The sequence below is a fragment of the Dermacentor variabilis genome, chromosome 5 (genome assembly GCF_050947875.1).
Source record: "Dermacentor variabilis isolate Ectoservices chromosome 5, ASM5094787v1, whole genome shotgun sequence".
In the NCBI taxonomy this organism is placed as follows: domain Eukaryota; kingdom Metazoa; phylum Arthropoda; class Arachnida; order Ixodida; family Ixodidae; genus Dermacentor; species Dermacentor variabilis.
In genome coordinates, this window is record NC_134572.1 from 36,366,241 (window position 1) to 36,388,289 (window position 22,049).

Below are 22,049 nucleotides of genomic sequence, written 5' to 3' on the forward strand. Positions count from 1 at the left end.
GTTAATATATATGTTAAGAATAGAAGGGGACCTACCTAAAACTGACCTTGTGGTACATGACAGAGCATTGCACTTAAAAGACAATTAGACAGGAAATACTCGAGCCAAATGAGAAGATGGACGTCTACATTTAATTCATTTTGCTTAATTTACAGAAGAGTAGTTTGTGACATACTTTATTGAATAGCAAGCTTTCTATCTCATTACTTGATGCTGACTTTAACTTCTTACGCAACCGCCTTTGATGTACATGTGCCTGGTCTTATTTTGCTCGATATACGCATGCGTAACAAGAGGACATATATGTACAATTCTATCCTTTCACTAAACAGTTGTAAGTAGAGCTCGTGTTTGTCCAGCTTTCTTGTGTCTTTAGTTTTCATTGTGCAAAGTTATTAGTTCAATTTATCGAATGCAGTGGAGTAATCAAGAATAATGCAACCAGCCAATGAGCTGCAGTCCAAAATTAGATGCAGTCTGTGGGAGAGCTTGTGGCTCAAAAGCAACTTAGTTATAACAACTTTCGGCTGTTAGAAGATTCAGAAATATTCACAATTCTGTGGCGAGCAAGGACTGCGTGTTTATATAAACTAGCGTTGAACTGTTCCAGTAGTAGAAACTTGCCTAAAGAAACAAACTTCAAGGTATGAAAGAGCTAATGCAAAAACAATGTTTCCACAATGCTCACCTTGAAAAGCTCGAACAGCATGTGATATAAATGTGACGGCACGTAGTCTATGCAGATGGTGGAGTTTGGGGCTATCACTAAAGAAACAGAGAAAACACAAAGACATAGAAGTTTGAAAAACAGCTCACAATGCCACAGTGCTGGAAGTGCAACTTGAACACAGTGGAATGTGACAAACAGCAACAGTGAAACATTGAAAAGCTTATGTGGAATACTTACCATCACACTGTTCAACTACGAGGCCAGGAGATGTAAGATAATACTGGTCACATAGGAACTTTGCATTTTCATAGGCATCTGAAAATTTTGAAATAACATTCAGTTTGATCTCAACAAATAAATTTCTGGAACTGACTGTGGCCATCAGTTAAACAAAGAGGAAGACAAAAACAATGTACATAAGTTTACAAGTATTCAAGTTCACACCTTTTTTCCAGAATTACAAACTGTAAACACACTTGATATGCATGCAGACAAGCTTATACAAGCAGCGGCCATATACAGTCAAACGTCGTTATTATGAAATTGCATCCAACGCAGAATAACTTCCACAATGTATATTCACATATGTTCATTACATGCTTGCATTGACGAGAAACATTCAAGTTGACTTCATTATACTCGTGCTCGTTATATTGAGGTTTGAATATATATTGCCTTTGTTGTACGAGTGGGTTGTAGACAAAACTTGTACCACACTACTACAAGTTCAGTCACAAGCACTTGCAAGAATAAACATTTACCTTCAACTATACTTGCAACATTGCAGTTGCGGTCGATGGAACCAATATTGCGGGGATGAGTGTTGTTCTCATTTCCAAACAGGGAAGCTGAAGAGAAAAGAAATGAACCAGAAACATAAATACAGGAAGTACTCTACCTATACAAAGGGAAAGCCTCAATAAATGTATAAGGATTCACGTCACCATTTCATTTTCACCACTGCATTCGTCTCAAGCGTACAGCACTAAAAAAATGCCATGAGAATTCCTAGGCCCAACACAAATAAAGTAATAAATGCCGAGTGCCAGTTTGTACAACTAAAGACAAATGCAAGAAATTGCAGCACAACCCTTCTCACAATGAATGTTGACGTTAATGCGATTAGCATTGAAGCAATGTTGCAACACACCGTACTGCCATTGCTGCAACACGTCACGTACCGGGCATGTATGCAGCTGGGCTCCTTTCTCGCGCATCCCTCTGGATGCCCTGCTGCAAAGCCCTTAAATGGCACATGCGTATATATATATATATATATATATATATATATATATTCAGATAAGATTGTCTGAATATATATGATATGGGTTCTATTCTACCTAACACCAGAGAAATTTTAAATGTTATTTTTTTTATTGAAGAGTGGCACATACCGGTGACCTAAGCTGGTGTTGGAAGACGTTAAGTGAAATGCGGCACATACTCAGTGGGACACACCCAGTGACCCAAGTTGGCGTGAAAAAAGCTCATTGAAGAGCGACACATACCCAGTGTCACACACTCAGTGGCCCAAGTTGGTCCAATGGCTGGTTTCAAACATGGTTCCCTCAGCACAGCAGCCCGGTGCTCTACCCATTAGACCAGGGACTACCCAGTGACCCAAGTTGGCAGGAGAGAGATTAGGCACGGACAAACAGATAGATAGACATACCGCAAACTCGGTGAACTTCTCAAAGAATGCTAATCGCATTAAAACTGCTAAATAAACTTTACAAGAAAGAAGCACACTCAATATTTACCTGTAGCTTATCGTCTGTCATGAAGTTTGCATCGAGCACGAATCGTCTGTACATTGCTGCCAGTTTCTATACTGGCTGCGGTTTTTGAGCCCTTCTCAACTCTCTGGCACCATCACTATGGTGAGTATATATATCTGTACGTCATTTTATAGCAGCCAACTATTGTTAACTTGCCTTGTTACCTCATTGTATAAAATACAATCGTGGTGGCCTCTTTGCTGATGTAGCATTTAGTCTCTTCCCACTGGGCAAGCATACAATCTTGGTTGTACTCTCTTCACGGCTTTGTCATGTAATAAGAAGAGACCAAAGCTACTTTGGCAAGGTGGCAATAAAAGTTTTTTTAGAAGTTTGCTGCAAATTTCAATTGGCAGCAATCTATTATTAACGTGTAATATTTCGTGTGAACCAATTCCTTTTCTGCAATTCCTTATGCTATTAGTACGCATTTTTGTGTTCATGCATTCCAGAATGCCTAATAATAATGACAATAGACAGAAATTATCTTAATTATGACATCAGATCATGCTACAAAAACATGCCAATGAATGTAAGTAAATTCAGGACTAAATTTTATGCGACGCAGTATGGTTTTTTGTTTATTGGTTGTGTGGCAATAACAATCAGTTGCTGTTGCACAATGTGAACTGTTGTCCAACATTAAAAGTAGATGCAGGCCTTACTGTGTTGGTTTATGAGCATTCTGATCGAAATCCTGTTCATGTAGAAACGGTCCAGGAAGTACTGTATACTGTGCTCTGTTTTTGGGTCCGGCTCATGTGACTCCTTCAGCTCTATGACACCCTGGGCCATGGTCTGGACGACGTTTGAATGGCGGTTTCTAATCTTGATCAGTGCCTCACAAAACCTTGAACAAGAAATACAAAGAGGCAAGTGTTTGCACAGCAATTGGGAGCAATGTAAAGAGCATAAGTGATAAAGTGAAGTACAAGAAAGGGCAGCACATTTTTGAAGGATGAGCAACAGAGTCATGTTTTAGTGCGTAGCAGCCATGTGGATCCACAAAATCCCTAGTGCAGATATGGCATAAAAATAAATGTTTGTCCACTTAACCCTCAAATTCAGAAATGCATCTTAAGTTGAAGCCCATGCTTGACTTGATATAAATGACACCTGGTATGGACGTGCCCTAGACGCTCATTGCATTTCCTTCGGTGCATTCATGACAGGAATCATTTAACAAGCGTAAGCTTCAAGTTAAGATGCATTTATGAATATGGGGGTAAGTCTATCACAAGCTACTTCAGAAAAAAAAAAATACATAACACCTCCGTCACGTATTAGAAAACATGATGCTACGTAATTGCCATCATGTGACCTGTCCTCAAATTAAACAAGTCCTATGTCTACAAAAAGAAAAAAAGAGGGGGGGGGGAGACTGAAGAGCATACTGTTGGTCTAACTCTGTAACTGTAGATGCAGCATAATTTTGGAATTTAAGACCACACCAGCCCCAGTCACCGCTTACAGTTAGGTTAAATCAATGTTTCATGAGCAAGGAATCGAATCGCTAGGGTATTTTAGTATATTTATAGCAGTGTGAATGATCTCAAGTTGGTGGCAAAATGTGCACTCGTAAGATATGTGAGGGTTTTCCACTGTAATGGAAACAGCTTACTAGAATTAAGTGCAGTGCAACTTAATTTTTACGCATCAAGGAGAAAGACTTAACAGTCTATTAACAGAAATAATCTCTACATGCCTTCATGACATCAGAATTTTAATGCACTTAGGGGAAATTTACCGAAAACAAACAGTCTGCTTAATGATTTTTTTTCTTTAAATGTTAAACTGTTTTCCAATGAACATTTACCAATATTTAGTGAAGCTGTAATAATCACCATGCTGTGTGTGAAGTGTGTTTTCTTAACAACTTACTTTATCATGGCTTTTTGATCATCATTCCCAGCATTCTCAAATTCCAGTATTTCCTCAAAACTCCGTTCATACCTGCAAAGAAAGATGTCAGTGACAAGCAAAGAACATACTACACAGGTTATTACAAAACACTGACTCCACTGTCATATGTTCATTATGTTGAGAACATTGTTCAATAATTTCGTGCACAGCTGGAAATGGTTACTCAACCAGGCATAACATTATGACGAAATGTGTCCTGCATTATGCAGTGGAATAAAATGAAGACGTGCATCATTTCTTCAACATGAGCCTAAATGAGCAAGCAACCTAGCTCATTATTCATGTTATGTGACAGACGATCGCTCATATTTTGTACTGTTTTTTTTTTATTTTTCATTCTCTCTTTATTATGCATCTGGCTGAGCAGCTGACCCTAGCAATAACTGCAGCACAGCAATACTTGAGCCAATGACAAAAGGCCAAAAATAATGTAAGATTAAATGAATAATTAGAAAATATGGCCCCAGTGGAACATACAAGGAAAGGAACGTTCGCACAATGGTGTTTCATGTTCTGAATATACAGCTTCGCTGAATATGATGCCCATTGTGTGGACTACGAGACAAGCTGCTTTCTTATAGGCACCTTCTATAAATGGCAATTTATTGCTTGAAAAAAAATATGTTTTGTATATTCAAGAACATAGTTAACCTCCTCATCTTAAAAAATAAAAATGAATAAGGAACCTATGTGAACCAGATTTGTCTGAAAGAGCATGGGGACAAGTGAAGGTATGTATGATTCTCGTACCTGACTTGCTGTCCGCATGAATATTGCATATAAAGCAATGTTATTGAACATATAGCTAATAACATTCAATAGTGCTGCAGCACCTACTGGTGCGTGAAACATCACATTTTTCTTTCAATCATTTGGTTATCAATAACTTGAGACTCTGTAATCATACTCAGGTGACATGTCTACTCCAGATGTTTTTCACGTGGCAAGCACAAAGTCTTAATTCTGACAAATAATTGACATAAAGATCGGGCAAAACATCTTTTTTAGCTTTGATATCGCACTTTCTTCTTTTATAACAATGCCTTGTTGTTGCCATACTGAGCTACCTGCACCCAATAACCCAGAAATGAGTGATGCTGTGAAATCAAGCAAAGGCAGACAGTAAACAAAGATTCTCTCCCAGGTGCTATCCAAAGCCTGCTGCACTTACCAACTTCTGACAAGTTCCACAGAGGGCATGCTCAGCAGATTCTCTGGCAGTAGGTGAATCTCCTTCATTATGTTGGCCAACCGCACTGGCAGTTCTTTGCGCAGGAAGAGAAATGACGTCTTTTCACAGGCATTTTCACCTGTGATAGCAAAAGAGAGAGAGAGACAGCGATGTCACATGATTGTGACAAACATAACCACTTTGCAGAGAGCTGGTATAATATTGCTCGTTACAAAACATAGGATGAAAACATAAAGGCTTAATTGCATTTGTAGCATATATAGTTCATCACGAGTTTGTCATTGCAAATTTGCTGCATGCAGTTTATTTTGACCTGCGAGACACCATTTGTCTTCAACTGTTTTCATGGCTTTGAACGTGTAACTGTAACTGCTAAGGCAATCAATTCAACATGTTTCTCACACCATTTCCTTGAGGGATAATTAAACGACTGAAGGGCAAGATTGCTCTTGGTAACAGTTATATGAAACTACCTCCATAAAGAAAGAATGTATGCCTCGAACTCCTTTACTTATTATAATCCCATATTAGATTAGAAACATATAGGATATTTAGTAGGATCCGATATGTTTTATAGTATGAGGTTATTGGACATGGGGGTTTATGTGCTTTTTGATATGGCAGGGACCCAACTAAAGGTGTGTAAATATACAAAACTTTTAATGAATATGAATATTTTTCTCATAGTTCTTGAACGTGTTAAACTGCCAACTGTGTGCAATGAAGCCTCAAATTGGAGCAAAGGTGTGCTAAATTATATGCCGGTGGCCATAGTAGATATAAAACACCAGTAGTAGTGGGGCATGCTGCTTGGCTCAGAGACTTTCCTGGCTAAAAAGTATGTGAAGATTGTTTTATATTAATGGTGAGAATGGCACTTTACTGTTAGAAAACTATTCAAGAAGCATTCAATGTTTTATTCGTATTCGACTCAGTTTCAAAAATTACTACTTGCACACTTCTAGTTTCCATGTTCATTGTTGAAACGGCACCCCAGCATCACTGAAGAGTGCAGCTACTGAAGCCCACCAGACAGCTGCCGACTGTGTTTGTAGCGGTTGTGCCTGCAGTATCATGCTTGCACTGACTGTTTGCACTAACTGTGTTTGCGCGTAGCTCCAACGCGCGTTCTTGCGGCTCAAATTGTGCGACAATGCAACGCCACCAGGAAAGGGTAAAATGGACGGCGGCCGTAATCGGTCTGCGGCGCCGTCTGCGGTGTGCGAGACCATGAGGCGGACGAGTATCCTGACTGACCTTCTAGCGCTCGGCAACGCGGAAACCGGAGCTCCCGAGCACGTACCGCGTCCGAAGCACACCCACCGAACGGCAATTACCAGCATTATTCTCGGTGTGACAGCGCAGCAGATTAACGTGGCGCTACCTGGAGCAACGCGAAATCAGACGTGGCGCGGACGTTGCACGGCATGCGGAGCCGACCCAGATATGTTAATCGCTCTCTGGCGTCCTGAAATGAAGAGGGGGAGGAAGGGGAAGGAAGGGGAAGGTGGAGGCGCCCCTAGACGCCGCGTGTCGTTTCGCGACTTTGGACGGGGCTGCCAGCGGCTCGGGAACTCGCGTTTGCGCGCGGCCAACGTGCGCTGTCTCCGGCAACAGACAGACAAGCGGTGACATCGCATCAGTTCGCAGAACGGGGACCGCAGCGCTTGTGAGAACGCCGAAACAAGCAATAGCAATCGCACGGAGTTGAGCACGAAGCGGCTACGTCGCTGTTTTTGCGATTTAGGGGGCCTAATCCGGAGCTCCCGCGCGGAGGTGACGGCACAATGGCGGCAGCGTCGAGGAAGACCAGCGCAAAGAATGGCACCAGACTGAAAATCATGTTGGCACCAGACTGAAAATCATGCACGAAGAAACGAATACAACCGTAGCGTGAAACACAAGAAAGGTGACAGGACGAATGGCTGCACACCAGATGGTTTACATACAAGAAGACGCAGAGGAACGCACAAAAGTGTCCGCTGTATACAAAAGACGGCTTAGCAGAACTTGTTCATGAGCCAGTCGTTTCACATTTAAAGCAATAACCGTGCATCAAATCGCTCTCGTATAAACATTTCTATGTGTAGCGTTTGCCCTGTCACTTTTCTTGGACCCGTCCTAATTGTAAACGGTCCTGACACTGGCCAGGCGGCGCGTCCGAGCAGCGATTGTCAGCGCCTCTTGCGGCACCTTCGATCAAAACTGACACTGACGGACCACGCTACTCAGGCTGCCCACGCGGATCTGCCAACGTGATTGCATGTTCATGCTTGTTTTGAAACGAACAAATGGCGCAAGTTTTGCTGTGTGGTTTCAAACCAATATCAAAATTACACGGTCGGATACGCCCTGCCATTCGTCGTAAAGGGGACAAGCTCTACGCTGCCAGGCACGTTCAGTGACTGTGCTGGCTAAGTGTCACTCCCAGCAACGCAAACACAACTACAGCGTATCTCTGGACGCGAGTACACTCAGCTATCATATTCTGATTTGATCAAGCAGCTCAACTGAGTGTGCAGGCATGGCTGAGCTTATTAAGCGTTAGGCGTAGGTATTCTTGGCCAACCATTTGAGTTACCGTAGACAAATCGTGTTCTTCCGTGGTGCTGTTTTGACACGCTTGCAAAGCCTCATTGGCCATGGATGGTAGGCGCCATATCCTTTCGAATTGCTGAAAGGCTCTTTTAAACAACTTGCATAAGAATTGTATTAGATTGCTGTGTTCTGTGAAGCAACCGCAGAACTTTGTTTACAAGTGCCGAGGCACCGGCACGACCTTAGGCCGCTCCTGCCGCCACGACTCGGGTGACCGTATCCGCCAACCTGAACCCAAGCAGAGCCGCACAGCGTGAAAAGCTTAGCGACTCGCGCAAGCCAGAACACCTGCAGCCACCACGCAGTACGCTTCGTACAGCAAAATAAATAGCTCTAAATGATATGGAGAATTTACAAAATCATGTAAGTCGGCTTCCCGGCAAGACTCTTTCTCGACCAAAAACTTCAGTCTACTGCCTAAAATACTTTCTAGTGAGAGCAAGGCAGATGACGATTATCGTTGTGGGATAAACAGATACGCCAAAGGGTGCAACTATTTTAAGTGTATGTTGTTGAGGCTTCCATGCCGAAGAAATTATACTTTGCTTTTAGAAGAACAACAAAACGGTTATTGACGGCGAAGCGCCTGTCCGCATCGCCATTCTATGTATACAACCGGTGATTTCGAAGGTGCCGGGAGTAAGGTGCGTGGCGTGAGCCCTTGAATGTTGAGTATGTAAGAAACTAGGCGAGACCAGATCGTTAGTTTTGTGTCCCGTGGGACCTTGGTCTGACGCTCCAGAGTAGCGTTTAGAGTATTTCCAGAGTGCAGACTATAACGTCTTCCTCGAAACCGAGAAGTCGATCCAATGGTGAGGTAATCGTCAATATTGTCGAACCAATCGAAATTGGAAGGCTTTGTTTCTTCGAAACGCACACTTCGCACACATCTTTTCGTTAGCAATGAAACTTGCCGATTCAGCGTCAGTCGGCCAACAAGCAAGAGTGTTGCGAACAACGGCACAGCGAGCGAGTCCATGCGTGTAACGTCCTGTAACTTTTGAGGCTAGAATAACAGCACTGGAGGGACACGAGTTCGCTCCAGCGATTTTGAGCAGTGCAGACGCAACAGGTGGTCGACTAATGTGTGTGCCGAGGAGCCAGCTGTTATACTTCCGGTGAATCATGTTTTTTTGACAAAGGCTCCAGCTAGTCAACGTTATACGGAATGAGGTCAACCCTACCGTGACTACGCGCATTCCACAACCGCGCGGCTGTTGAGAAAGCAGTTGTAGAGCACTGACCTGACTGATAACATTCAGCGTTTTCCCCCAGCTGTATCTCAGAGCGAAAGAACTGTTTATCAAGGCAGCCGCAGCGGCAAGCGTGGTTATATCGCGCACACTATGGTACATTGATAACGGGAGCGGTAGGTTACCGCCACTGATTACAGTCCGGTTTCGCCTTGGGTCCGGTTCGGTGTTCATGCGGGTCGTCAGTGATTCTCACACTGTGTGATGACGGCCGCTCGCAGCACACAAGATGTATACAATTGTGGGTTTGTGCTGCGCAGCTTCACAAGAGGTACACAAAATATATTCTACCCGTTCAACAAGATTCCTGGTTAAAACAATCCGTCCATAGGACATCCGAATCATGTCCCGATGTACATGCACCATTTCAGTGAAATAGGACATCCGCCAGACATCCAGTTTCTGATATCAGAAACGCGTATGGATGTCCCAAGGTTATCCCACATGGACCTTTTTTTTTGACATACACATGAACATTTGTCCTACAATTGAGGCTTTTTATTTGAGTTTCATCATGAGACACGTCCGCAGGACGTATTTGACACATTCCTATGAGTATTCATGTCTTGGCAGCGGATGTTCACAGTATAGCCATAGGACGTGATTGTTGTCACTGGGTTAATTACTACTGTTCTGACTGGCTTCAAGTCAAGTCTAGAGAGCAATAGTCAAGGCTTTCAAGCGGCAGGTACTTCGAAAAGGCCACTGCAAGTATACTCGACCAGACAGCTTGATAACGGTTGAACTGGTTGAGCGACTGCTCCTTATTTGGAATAAAAACAGAGTGGAATAGTTTTACATTATCGCATACATCGCTACGAAACGGCAAACGGAGTTCTGTTGTGTTGCAAACCACGCTCGACAACACATTCGCAAAGCATTTCGCAGACAGCAAACGGGACTGGCTATAGTATAAAACTAGAAACTAGGAAAGAAAACAACAAAAGGGAGTGTTTAAGTGTGACTATATTAAGCTATGAAACAAAAACATTAAATTATGGGGCTTTACGTGCCAAAGCCGCGATCTGATTATGAGGCACGCCGTATAGGGCAACGTTAGTCTAGTAACGTTGGTATAGGGGGACTCCGGAAATATTGATCACCTGGGGTTCTTTAACATGCACCTAAATCTAAGTACACAGCTGTTTTTGCATTTCGTCCCTATCGAAATGCGGCCGCCGTGGCCGGGATTCGATCCCGCGACCTCGTGCTTAGCAGCCCTACACTATAGTCACTAAGCAACCGCGCCGGGTTGTGTTAAGCTCTTCCGTCAACAGTGCAGTGACAGAATGCTACCAACACGAGATACCACTGAACACGGACACACAGAAAATAAACGTTTGAAGAACGAAAATAGGCACAAACGCGCAACTACCGAGACGTGTGGAGAGTCGCGTAGACCGCACGCTCGAAACAGAAAAAGAAAACTTTATATCGGAGCCAAACACCCGCGCGTTCCTCCCACCGTCCCAGCGGTCGCCAGAGGTCCTCCGAACAAGTACATCCTGAGCAGGGCAGCAGGGACAGCACGGCTGGCTACCGTTTATTGATCGACGACGCGCGCCTCGCAAGGAAGAGCGACGTGCTGAGTTTTGGAGAAAGCAGACAGGGGAGGGAACGGCGGGGGGGGGGGGGGGAGGAGGTGAGGGAGCTTGGCCCACATGCGCACGAGTCTGGTTTCGCGAACGCTCGACTACACCGCGGCTGCCATGGCGACGGGCCAAAAGCCGTGTCCGCGACGTCCTGACGTCACGACGCCGCAAGCAACGGACGGATGTTGACAATGCGGTCGGGAGCCCAGTGTTCCACATTGCCTCATACGATTTCCAGCGAATTCTTAGTGCTCAGGAGATACCCTCGATAACAGAGATTAAAGCGCCTACGAAAACACGGTCGGACCTTTTGTTATTCTGTGTAGTACACTACTACTCGAACAGCAAAGCGATCGCGGTAGACGGGGACGATAAATCAGTGATTACATCAGCATATAATCTATTTTCTCAAAATTCGTCGCACGCCCTAATACTGCAGTCTGTTTAGACAGAGGCTTCGACATTTTCGTGAAAGTGATGAAGTCGCACTGTTTCTGTTGTAGCTGCAACGTTTATTGAGCTTCCTCTGGATAACCGCCGCAGGAAGAAGACAGTGAAGCGACCGAGATACGGCGTAACTACAACTATATGAATATATCACAGTTGCTGAGTATTTAATTTGCGAGCGTAGACAATAAATTTAGACAGAAGGGCTGAGCAGCACTGACTAATTTGGCAAATAGCATGGCCGGAATTTATTACGCGAATCTCCATGTGGTTCCTGCGTGAGCGCAAATATACTCAATGAAGGGAAGAGCAGAGAAGACGACTGTATTGTGGGGTTTCAAACGTGCTCTTGGGACAAAGCAACGACAACACATTAGTACAGACAGCCACAGGGCATTTATTGCGCCTTTTATACACCAATCTAGACAGCCGAATTATCACCAATAGAAAGTGAAATGGGCGCGCGACAAATCGAGGAAATCCTGACTCCCCGCGACCGGATAGCCAGCGAAAACGCTCGCCTTCATGCTGGACACTAGCGCCTAATCGTTCGCGTGCACAGTCACGCGAACGGTGGCGCGTTCGAGCGATCACGTTCGTGCATTCCAGTATTCTACTCTTATCAGCCTTTCCCAGGACGGTTCCGCGAACGACCTGCGAGCGATCCGCGAGCGCGCTAAATGTCTACACATCTAGCCGACCCGAAGGCAGAGGAACAGGCTAATCCCACTTGCGCCCGAGTAATTCCGCCGTTAGGTGGCGTTAGCAACGCAACACTCACGCCATGTCTCGTACTATCTCGTGCACTCTTAGGCAGAATTACACCCTTTTGCCACACAACGGCAATCGTCATCTGTATGGTCCGCATTTCCTTTCTTTGACGCGGCGAGCCCGGTACTTTCCAGTAACGAACGGCATGCGCGTTATCAGCATGACATAGCATTCCCGAAAAGAAAGTAGCGGGCGCCGCGATTTCAAGAAAGGAAACGCAAGCAAGGCAGATGACGATTATCGTTGTGTGGCAGAGATACACCCCAGAAGGTGTAACTTTGCCTACACTCTTAAAACGGTTGCACCCTTTGGGGTGTATATTTGTCCCACAACAATAGGCGTCGTCTGCCTTGCTTGCGTTTCCTTTCTTGAAAACTCGGCGCTCGCTACTTCCCTGTCGAGAATGCTGCGTCACACTGATAACGCGCATGCCGTTCGTGACTGGGAAGTACCGGGCTCGCAGCGTTAAAGAAATGAAATCCGGACGAGACAGATGACGATTATTGTTGTGTGGCAAAAGGGTGTAATTTAGCTTAAGAGTGTATACGTAACTATTCCCAGTTGTTCTCATAATCACCATTCTTTGTTAAAATCTTGCGAAGAAATGTGTAAAACAGCAAGTAACCGGTACTCTCGTCAAAGCGTGCCAGCAATGGATTGACATCTTCCCGGCAGGAAACACGAATAGGCGTGAGTGGGACACTGCCAAACTGTCGCCATTCTGGCAGGCGCCCAAGGCGAGCATGCGCGCAAGGAAGCGGGTAAGGAGGACAGGAATGCGACAGAAATGACGGCGGCCTTGGTTTAACGGTTCACTTCTCGGTATGACAGAGTAGAACATGACGCAAAAACAGCAACAACAAAAGGAAACTGCCGGGAAGTTTTTTTAACAAACCGTTTCGTTCTTTGCTTCGGCGGGGCACCTTTCTTCGCACAGTCACTGCGCGCTGAACGTGTCCGCGCGGCGACAGAGGCGGTAGTTTCCGTTCCGTTTCCCGGTTAACACCGTTAACCAAAGTTAAGCCTGCTCCAACAGGCCTCTGGAAAACAAGGTTGGCCGTAATATTATCGTGTCGCTCGCTCTTCAACCCTCTCTCTCTTTTCTAGGTACGTGTGGCATTATAGTTCGTGCTTCCCGGTTCCACTGCACGCCGACAATACCTGTGTCATCTGATCTTCCGGAGTCGATAAGATGCCAACTTTGAGCTGGCATGAACACTGCTGCTGTACACTTATCCGGCCGAGGATGACACCAAACCTATGACCAAACGCTCTCTGTCCTGTCCAGCCGTCATAGCCCGTTTATGTATGTGCATGCAGCGAACGGAAAACTGCCTCTGTGCCTACGCGATTACTCTTGCGACCGCTTCTGTTCAGCGAGAGGATGTTGCACACATGAAGGAACTGGCGCTTACATAAAAAAATTACATAAAAAAAGATGTCGCCCCCCCCCCTCTTTTTTTTATCTTGAACCATCTTCAAGCTGCCGGGGCGAAAGCTCAAAGGACATACACTCCACGCTCGAAGATCGCACAACGGTCTCGAAGGTAGTAATTAAGCCGCACACTACTGTGTGAAATGCAACAAGGTTTTAGTCTGAAATTAGCAGACGAACGCACGCTCTTCCGTAGCGATCTCGGTTATTCGAACGCGCATTCGTCACTCCTGCAGATCAGGGGAGGTATTCTGTAAGAGTTCACCTAGCGGACATTTCGTCTGCTGATGAAGTGCGGATTGGCTGTGGCACCTGGGTGCTGTGCATGCGCAGCCCACCACAGCCAATCAGAACTTCCAACAGCAGACAAAATGGACATGTCCACTAGGTGGACCCTTACAGAATACCTCCCCTGACCTCCTCCTAATGTCGCTGTCACCATGACCAACCGTAATTACTGCACATTCATGAACCTAATGGTCATCCCTGACGGAGCGCAGATGACACGCAGATACACAGTAATATGAAGTGGTGCTCACAGCAGCTTCCCGAATCGAGCTTAGCAGCTGAACTGCAGAAAAAGGGCGGACGAGAGACAAAACAAGGACACCGCTGCCCTTTATCTGCACGTCAACAGTAACCTAGACCCAAACTACGAACCAATCAGGTCACCCGGACATAATTTTTATCATAAGAAGCCTCCGCAGCGTCCGTGAAAACCCGGCGTGAAAAATTGGCGTGAATCTTGAAATTTCCATCAGGAAACCCACTACGTCACGTACCGAAAATAAGCAAGCACCTGCTGACGTCATGATCTCTTCCTGTACTGCGACGGCGGCGCCCGATTTCACATTCACTAACCAAATAGGAGCGGTGAGAGGAAACCGGCACACGTGCCTATCGGTTCGAAAAGGTTTGCTTCCGATGCCAAAAATAAGCGCGGCGAAGAACCTGTCTCCAAAAAACGAAAGAGAAAGAGGGGAAGGGAAGTCAACTCTCGCCGGATGGCGCCAGGCTCATGCTTCCACGATTTGACAATCCTGTAGGCGATCTAACCGGAAACAAAAGAAAATCGTCCAGGAGAACTTCTATTCAGTGATACGGGGCCGCTTTTCCGCCTTCTTTTTTTATGTACACTTTCCTTTCAACCCAACGTTTGTTTTGAAATGTACATTCAGGTGGTCAACCGAGAGCGCGATATTGCAACTGTCGCTCATGAACCTGAAAGGACGTCTTCGTATTTGCAGGTGATTGTTGCGATCGTGCACGGTATCGACCATCAACTGAATATTCTTTCCGCGTAGAAGCAAGAAAAAGAGATCAGTACAACACATAGGGAGGGTTTCGCCGATTCTTTCATCCAAAAGAGCACTACACAAACACATATAGTTTAACAGCAGATGCAACGGTCAAAATCGACAGAATATTCACGTCGCCGCATAGCATCGTTAGATTTCTTGCACAGCATCGTCAATTCCTCCGTTAGACTTTCAAAAAACTATGGTAGCCTCGCGCCAGGGTCATCGACGAGACGACATCACAACTTGAACTTGATGCCCTACTTTGCACGCACTAATATGTTTAAATTCAGCTTTTCCCCCTCGTTCCATAGAAGTCTGCAATTCCTTACCTGGGTCTATTCGCCCATGCTCACCCCAAAGTTTTGTATCTGCCATCCAGGATGAATGGTCCTAGCAAATCACACTCATCGTTGTATCGTACTTTGTATAATCTTCCTTTGTTAATCCACTCCTGCTATAGCGCTTATTGCGCTGCAGTATGTACAAATAAATAAATAAATAAATAAATAAATAAATAAATAAATAAACATTTGGTAAGGGGGCGGGTAGTGAGGAAGGGGGTTGAGAGAAAAAAGAAAGAAGAGAGAAGCCGGAAAGTATAACAGCTGTCGCCGAAGAAACAGCTGACACAAAGATGATAGTACAATTCAATATCGCTTGGAAAATTGTAGTAAAGGTATGCGACCAGGCTAGTTGGTGAAAAACAGGCTGGAAGCGCTCTCTGCGCCAGAAAAGTCGTGAACGAACAAATCAGCACGCTGCCGAGAGTGATGCGAAAACACACGACGTAGTGGGGGAGAGGGGCGAGACGCTGAGAGGTATAAACAAGAGCGGAATCGTGTTTGCGTGCACGTGGGCACGCGAACGTGACCCGCTGGATAGCGTGCGGGTTGTTTGGAGGGGGATGCCATCGGGGTCGCGGCGACGCAGCGATAGGCGACGGCGGCGAGTGACGTCAGCGGATGACTGCGTCACGTCAGACTTGGCAAGGAGCCGGCCGCGGCCGGATCAAGTGGTACACCCCGCGAGGCGCAGCGGCAGTTGCAGCATCCACGTGCAGCGAGCGTGAGGAAAAAAGAACTAAACTCAAGGTGGACGAGGCAGACGGAGAGTGCAGGAGACCGGCGCGGTGGCCAGTTGACAAATGAAAGTGCCCGCCTAATGCTCGCCTAGAAGTACACTTGTTGGATGGATGAAAGAGTGGAGCAGCGAGAAACGAGACACACAGTTGTCGCAAAAGGCTTCAGATGAGGTCCAAGCACTAAACGGCCACAGCTTGAATGGACGATGTAGACAGGTTTAGGATAGGTCAATACGAAAAATGAAACCAAATCGAAGGACAGTTATTTACAGCACTATATTCGTGAGGGGAATATTTATTGCCAATGCCGAATTTGACCCGTCTGCCTCTGCTCCGCTCAGCATCTTTTTTCCTAGCATACGACAAAAAAATAAAAAAATGAAATAAAGGAAAGTAGAAAGTTCTGCGGCTTCTGCACACTATACTCTGCGACAAAATGGTAAAAAGATCGCGGGCCACCGTTCGAAAAACTTGCATGAGGCAAAAATCCCAACATATGTCACGTGTCACTGTAACGTATCATGTACCAAGCAAAAATAAAAACGTCTGATCCCGCCAAAAATCAGACAGTTACGTCCGGAACTATATTCCGCTGCGCAAGGATACTACGCGTACGTGTGCATGCCTTCGGCAGAGCTGCAAACGACTTGTGCCCGCGCACAGGAAGGAGAGAAGGCGCGTGGGCAAAACACTGCGGCTAGCGCTGCCGCTTTTGAAGTGTCTCCACGGTACACTGCTTTTCCTGGAAGGAGGTTACTCGGGACAATGCGGCGGGGAATCGCACAGTGAAACGATAACCCAGTAAAAGGAATAGGACACTTCGTAAGGGAAGCAGGGACGAAAAGGGGACGGGAAAGAAAACTGACGGAAATAGCGTCGTTAGCGCGCAACGCCCTTAAACTGTATTGCTGTCAGTCATGACAAGCGCTTGAGGGCGCACTTGAAACTTTGCGCATGCGCCGCTCGAAGCTCGGCGTCCAGGAATGCATTACTCAGTACTGCTACAAACAACAACAGAATGAGCCGAGGAGAAATGAGAGAACAGAAGGACATAAAACAGCCGCCGCTCTTGATATCGCCTGCAAGGAGAGGTGGAGAATGCACGGCATGAGAGGAGCAGTGTATCAGGAGCAGATTACATACGCAGTTGGCGACGCGGAAGTAGAAACGGCGGGTCACAGTAAATTTCCACGGCGTGAGATACCGCGGTAGAAGAGATTCTCAATGTAGAATTAACGACACTTCGCGCCTAAATGGACATTACGCCAGTACTTGTGTCGTGCTACACGCTTTTGTCGCACTAATTATGGACAGCAATCTGTATCCTACCGCACTGCTGATCTACTAACCCTAACTACAAGTGGATTAAACCCGGATACTATATCTCCTCGTTCTTTTTTTTTCACTTATTTCCTTTCACAAAAGCCCGCTGTCTGATTCTTGTACTTGTATTTGATTATTGTATATATATATATATCAGTATGCATGAGCATGTCTATTCCTACCTATGAGTGTATGTATGTGTATAATATATATGTATGTAGGTATGCACATACGCGTATGTCGTCTATTGATATCGAGTTTGATGCGTCTGGTGTATTCATTTTTGTTCTCATTTTCTTTTTAGCTGCATTGTCACAGCTTATTTTCTGAAATTATTTCGTATGTACCTCTCAGATACCGTTTCTTCGTTCTTCTTGTGCTACAAAAAAAAAAAAATTACTGCCTGTACATCCATGTTACTATTTTTTCCCCTTCACATTTTCTGTAAAGTGCCTAGACTTATGTACCTATGTTACTGCTGCACACTGTTGAATTATACCACATGGGGCCGGGCTTAGTCAAGCTGCAGTAGTGCAGCTTTTTCCCGCCACCCCCCTTTTCTCTCTTTGTTGAGAGATGAAATAAAATTTTGATATGATTTGATGTGTAGTCTTTACTATTGCAGACATATCATCAAGCTTTATTTATTAGGATGCCTCATTGGCCCATATAGGCACATATACATCGTGTGGAATCTTCGAAGAGATTTAAAAAAATAAATTATATATATATATATATGTATATATATAATAATATTTGGGGTTTTACGTGCCAAAACCACTTTCTGATTATGAGGCACGCCGTAGTGGAGGACTCCGGAAATTTTGACCACCTGGGGTTCTTTAACGTGCACCTAAATCTAAGCACACGGGTGTTTTCGCATTTCGCCCCCATCGAAATGCGGCCGCCGTGGCCAGGAGTGTATGTGTGTGTATATATATATATATATATATATATATATATATATATATATATATATATATATATATGTGTGTGTGTGTGTGTGTGTGTGTGTGTGTGTGTGTGTGTGTGTGTGTGTGTGTGTGTGTGTGTGTGTGTGTGTGTGTGTGTGTGTGTGAGTAGTGGCAATACCACGGACTGTGGGAATGGGCGTAACTAAAGCATTATTTGGTTCCACACTCGCGCTAAACTAGCCGCTACTTATCAGTTATAAGCGCGAATGAACGCTTAAAATGCCTCAAAGCGCTACCGCGAGCGTAGATTGGCAAGCGCTGGAAGCCTTGGGTGGCTTGCTTAGAAGTACAAAGCCTTTGGGATTGTTGTGATCGGCCGTTTACTCCGCGAAACCAGTCGCTCACGGAGGATGCGACAATGGTGAACGAGCCGACGACCTCGTCAGAGCCACCTCCAACTGCGGTGATACATGGCAAACAATCGGGCACGGCCAGGAAGGGCTTGTGCGATTTGCAAGGGGACATTCCTTCACATCAGCGGACATCAGCCCAAACTGCCATGTCATTGTGCTTCCGTCTGTCACTGTTCGTGTACACTGATGTGCGTGTGTTTTGGGCCAAGCTGTCCTCGGGTGAAAAGGCGTATACCTGCTTAGATTACCTGCCTCCGAATTGGCAGGGGATGGAGCCGTCCGTCTCCTGACGCCAGATTGGGGGAAGGCGACGGGATCAGGACGCCGGAAGGGTCAAAAGAGGAGACGGACGCTTGGCGAAGAGACAGGCAGCTGGAACTTGAACGCGATCATCTTGCTTTCAGTGTTCATCATTATTCTTGTACAAAATGTAAATATAAACGTGCGTGTTTAAAACGTCCTGGATGTCTAGCACAGCACCATGTTTCCTCACTCCTTTACGGTGAATGAACATCTCACATCTTCGGACCTCCGGTCGCAACAGGATAGTGCTTGCGCCTGGGGACCTTCATTCAAATCCCACAATCGTGCAAGTGCTTTTCTTGATATTTTACTGGGGGACAGCTTGCATTCAATCCTTGCTGAGTACTTGACAAGAACCCGACCAACCGACCAACCCACGCTTCAGCCAGGGGAGGTAGGCAAAGAAAGTGTTGTATTAAAAAGGGGAAAACAAAAACTCTGGCACAGCGTCGTATATTATGTGGAGTGTGCTTCAGCTACGCGCTGCGTCCCCGTCAACAAACGTAGCCAAGCTAAAACCTCATTTGACGACGCCTCCGGGCAAGCAATACATACGGAGCACAAATTGTGGCTCTGGAGAAGGCTTTTAATGCGACTTTTAGACGTGACCACCCGCATTTATTTTCTTGCCTTTTATTATCCTCACTATTTTGAATTGATAAGCAAGAGGAACTAAAACAAGAACGCAAAAAGAAAAAAATGCGTTTAGAAGAAGAGACAGTCTTCCACGTTGTTTGTGCACGAGGTGATTGCAAGAGATACGACAGCGAATTTGTTAGCGATCCACGCGCCGATGGCTGCGTCGCAAGCATTGATCAGCGGAGCATGCGGCAGCTAGCTGAGGGACCGGTGGTCCCGGATCCCATTTCCGGCCGGGGCTTCTCATCGCCGGCAGTACACATGGAACGATGAACACACGCGCGCAACGCATCACTGCGTGTCAACACCTTCCGAGCAACCATATTACTCGATGCGAGTAAACATACATCCGCGGTTGCGTTGCCCCAGGGCTGCATAAACCTCGAACTTCTGGCGCTTCCGCCATACGTGCCACTGAGGAGCTCTGGCAGCAAGCTTCGAGACAGCGAGCTCAAGAACGGCACCCGCATTTCAACAAGGGTGCATACTGAGCTTTTGGATCATGATGGCGATGCGCAGATGACGGTATACTTGAATAGTAGAGACGAAGAGAATAACAACAGCACGAAGATAACTCGTTACAAACGATTAGTTTGCGTGCGCGGAGTGAGTGCAGCTCCACACTTTATAGCCTAAGCGCTATAATGCTTCTGCGAGGCGAAGAAAGCAATATTTTTGAGTTTCGGCTTGGTTTGAGAGACTATATGCTTGAGAGGAACGATAGCCATCTGGACATTAGATAATTTTAGATTAGGGGGACACAAGCGTTGGGGCTCCAAGCGCTAGGGTGCCCGAAACGCTTGCGCCCCCATAATCTAAAGCTCTATATTGAGTCGCAAAGTTTTTAGTGCGGCGTTCTGGACTGAGTTCTTTTTTTTTATTCGAATAAGATTTTTTTAGCTGCTTCAGGATCAGTTTATTTTCCTTGTAGCGGGGGTGCTCGAGCGTCAATATAGGCAAGATCGTTCACGCCTGTAAGTGCGGTCGTGTGTAAGTGCGCTCGAGTTTACTAACCAACCTGCGAAGCTTAAAGTTCTTAAGAAACCCCCCGGACATGACAACGAGGGAAAAAAAGAGGGGGGGGGGGTGGCGAGGTGTATATCACGCATTGTTTACGCGTTTGCCCGGAGCACACACTTTTTGTGAGTGCATTCGCACTTCATCTACGATGACTTAGACGCAGCACCGAAGCAGCAGCAAAATTGGAACAGCAGAGACCTACAAGGAACGCAAAATATCATGACAGCTGTGTCAGTGACTTTTCTCTTGCCGATTTGGCCCACTTAAGGAACTTGTCCTAATGAACTTGTCCTAAGCAAATACCCTTCGGAGCATACAGCTTCTTGCGCTGGCACAAGATCCCGGCGCCGGTATACATCACAACTTAGTTTTTGTATGCAATTTTAGCGTACGCTTTCTTTTTGCATACGATTTTCCGAGAACACAATTCATTTTTCGTAAAAATTTGACGCAACATTCATAAAAACGTACGACAAACCCGAGTTCGGAAACTTTACGAAAAATTCCGGAGAGTTGACAGGTCTGCCGCATAGGCACTTTTAATGTGTACAACTCCCAAGCTTCGCAAAATGTGTGCAAGGAAATAACGTCGCGCGAAGCGTACTTTATTTATGGTTATATAAACTGCAAGGACTGACGTACCTCGGGAAGGTGTGCTGCAGCTCTAAGAGAGAGCATGCCTCTCTTACCACAGACAAATGACCCGAATATCTCGCATAAAAGGCAATAGGCCTCAAGGACGCTGCAAATGCAGAAATCCCAAGGCACATTATACTGTGTCAAGAGCGACAATGCAGCGACGGGTCGAAGCTAAGTAATGGTGGAAAAGCGACCAAAATTGAATATCGCACAATGTCGTCAACAGTGCCTCACCTTTGGCACGAAAGACACAGAGAGTGGATAGGCCAGTGTTTAACGTTCCCTTAGTCGCAAGATGCCTCGAGGGTTACGAGCAACGTCCTGTGTGCTCCTAATCATTTTCAGCCACCCGAATTTTATTTAAGAAGCAGGCGCCAAAATCTCAGCATATGGCTGTTTTTGAGCTCGGCCACGTACCATCTGAATGCTGCCAAATGAAAGTTTAGCATTCAAGTGCGGACCCCTGCACGGGCTCGGACTGACGCAGAAGTTTGCATCCGGCGCGGCTCGCCACCCGGACACGGGCTGCCTGACTCTCTCTCTTGTCTCGGACTCGGGATCCATGGTCTCGGAACAATGCATAATGTCGTATGCGGCAGGAATATAAAGGTCCATATGCCAGACTTCAGACGGAGGGTGATGCGTAGATCATTTGCGGAGAGCTTCGAACGCTCAGTACGGTGCACTGTTAAGAGGAACACCCCAACGTGCGGTTATATCACTTTGCTGGCGCTCTTTAGCTGCAAGTTCCCGCTGA

At 45.7% G+C, this 22,049-nt stretch overlaps 1 protein-coding gene across 1 annotated transcript in view; it reads right to left on the reverse strand.

The window, feature by feature from the left end:
* The window catches only part of Pdk (pyruvate dehydrogenase kinase), a 60,981-nt gene that overhangs the window by 18,025 nt on the left and 20,907 nt on the right, over window positions 1-22,049 (reverse strand). Inside the window, exons 2-7 of the mRNA XM_075692139.1 lie at window positions 5,543-5,681; window positions 4,330-4,401; window positions 3,114-3,298; window positions 1,432-1,518; window positions 908-985; window positions 689-765 (exon numbers count right to left, since the gene is read on the reverse strand). Coding sequence (XP_075548254.1) covers window positions 689-765; window positions 908-985; window positions 1,432-1,518; window positions 3,114-3,298; window positions 4,330-4,401; window positions 5,543-5,681 — 638 coding nt within the window. The remainder of the gene's footprint in view (window positions 1-688; window positions 766-907; window positions 986-1,431; window positions 1,519-3,113; window positions 3,299-4,329; window positions 4,402-5,542; window positions 5,682-22,049) is intronic.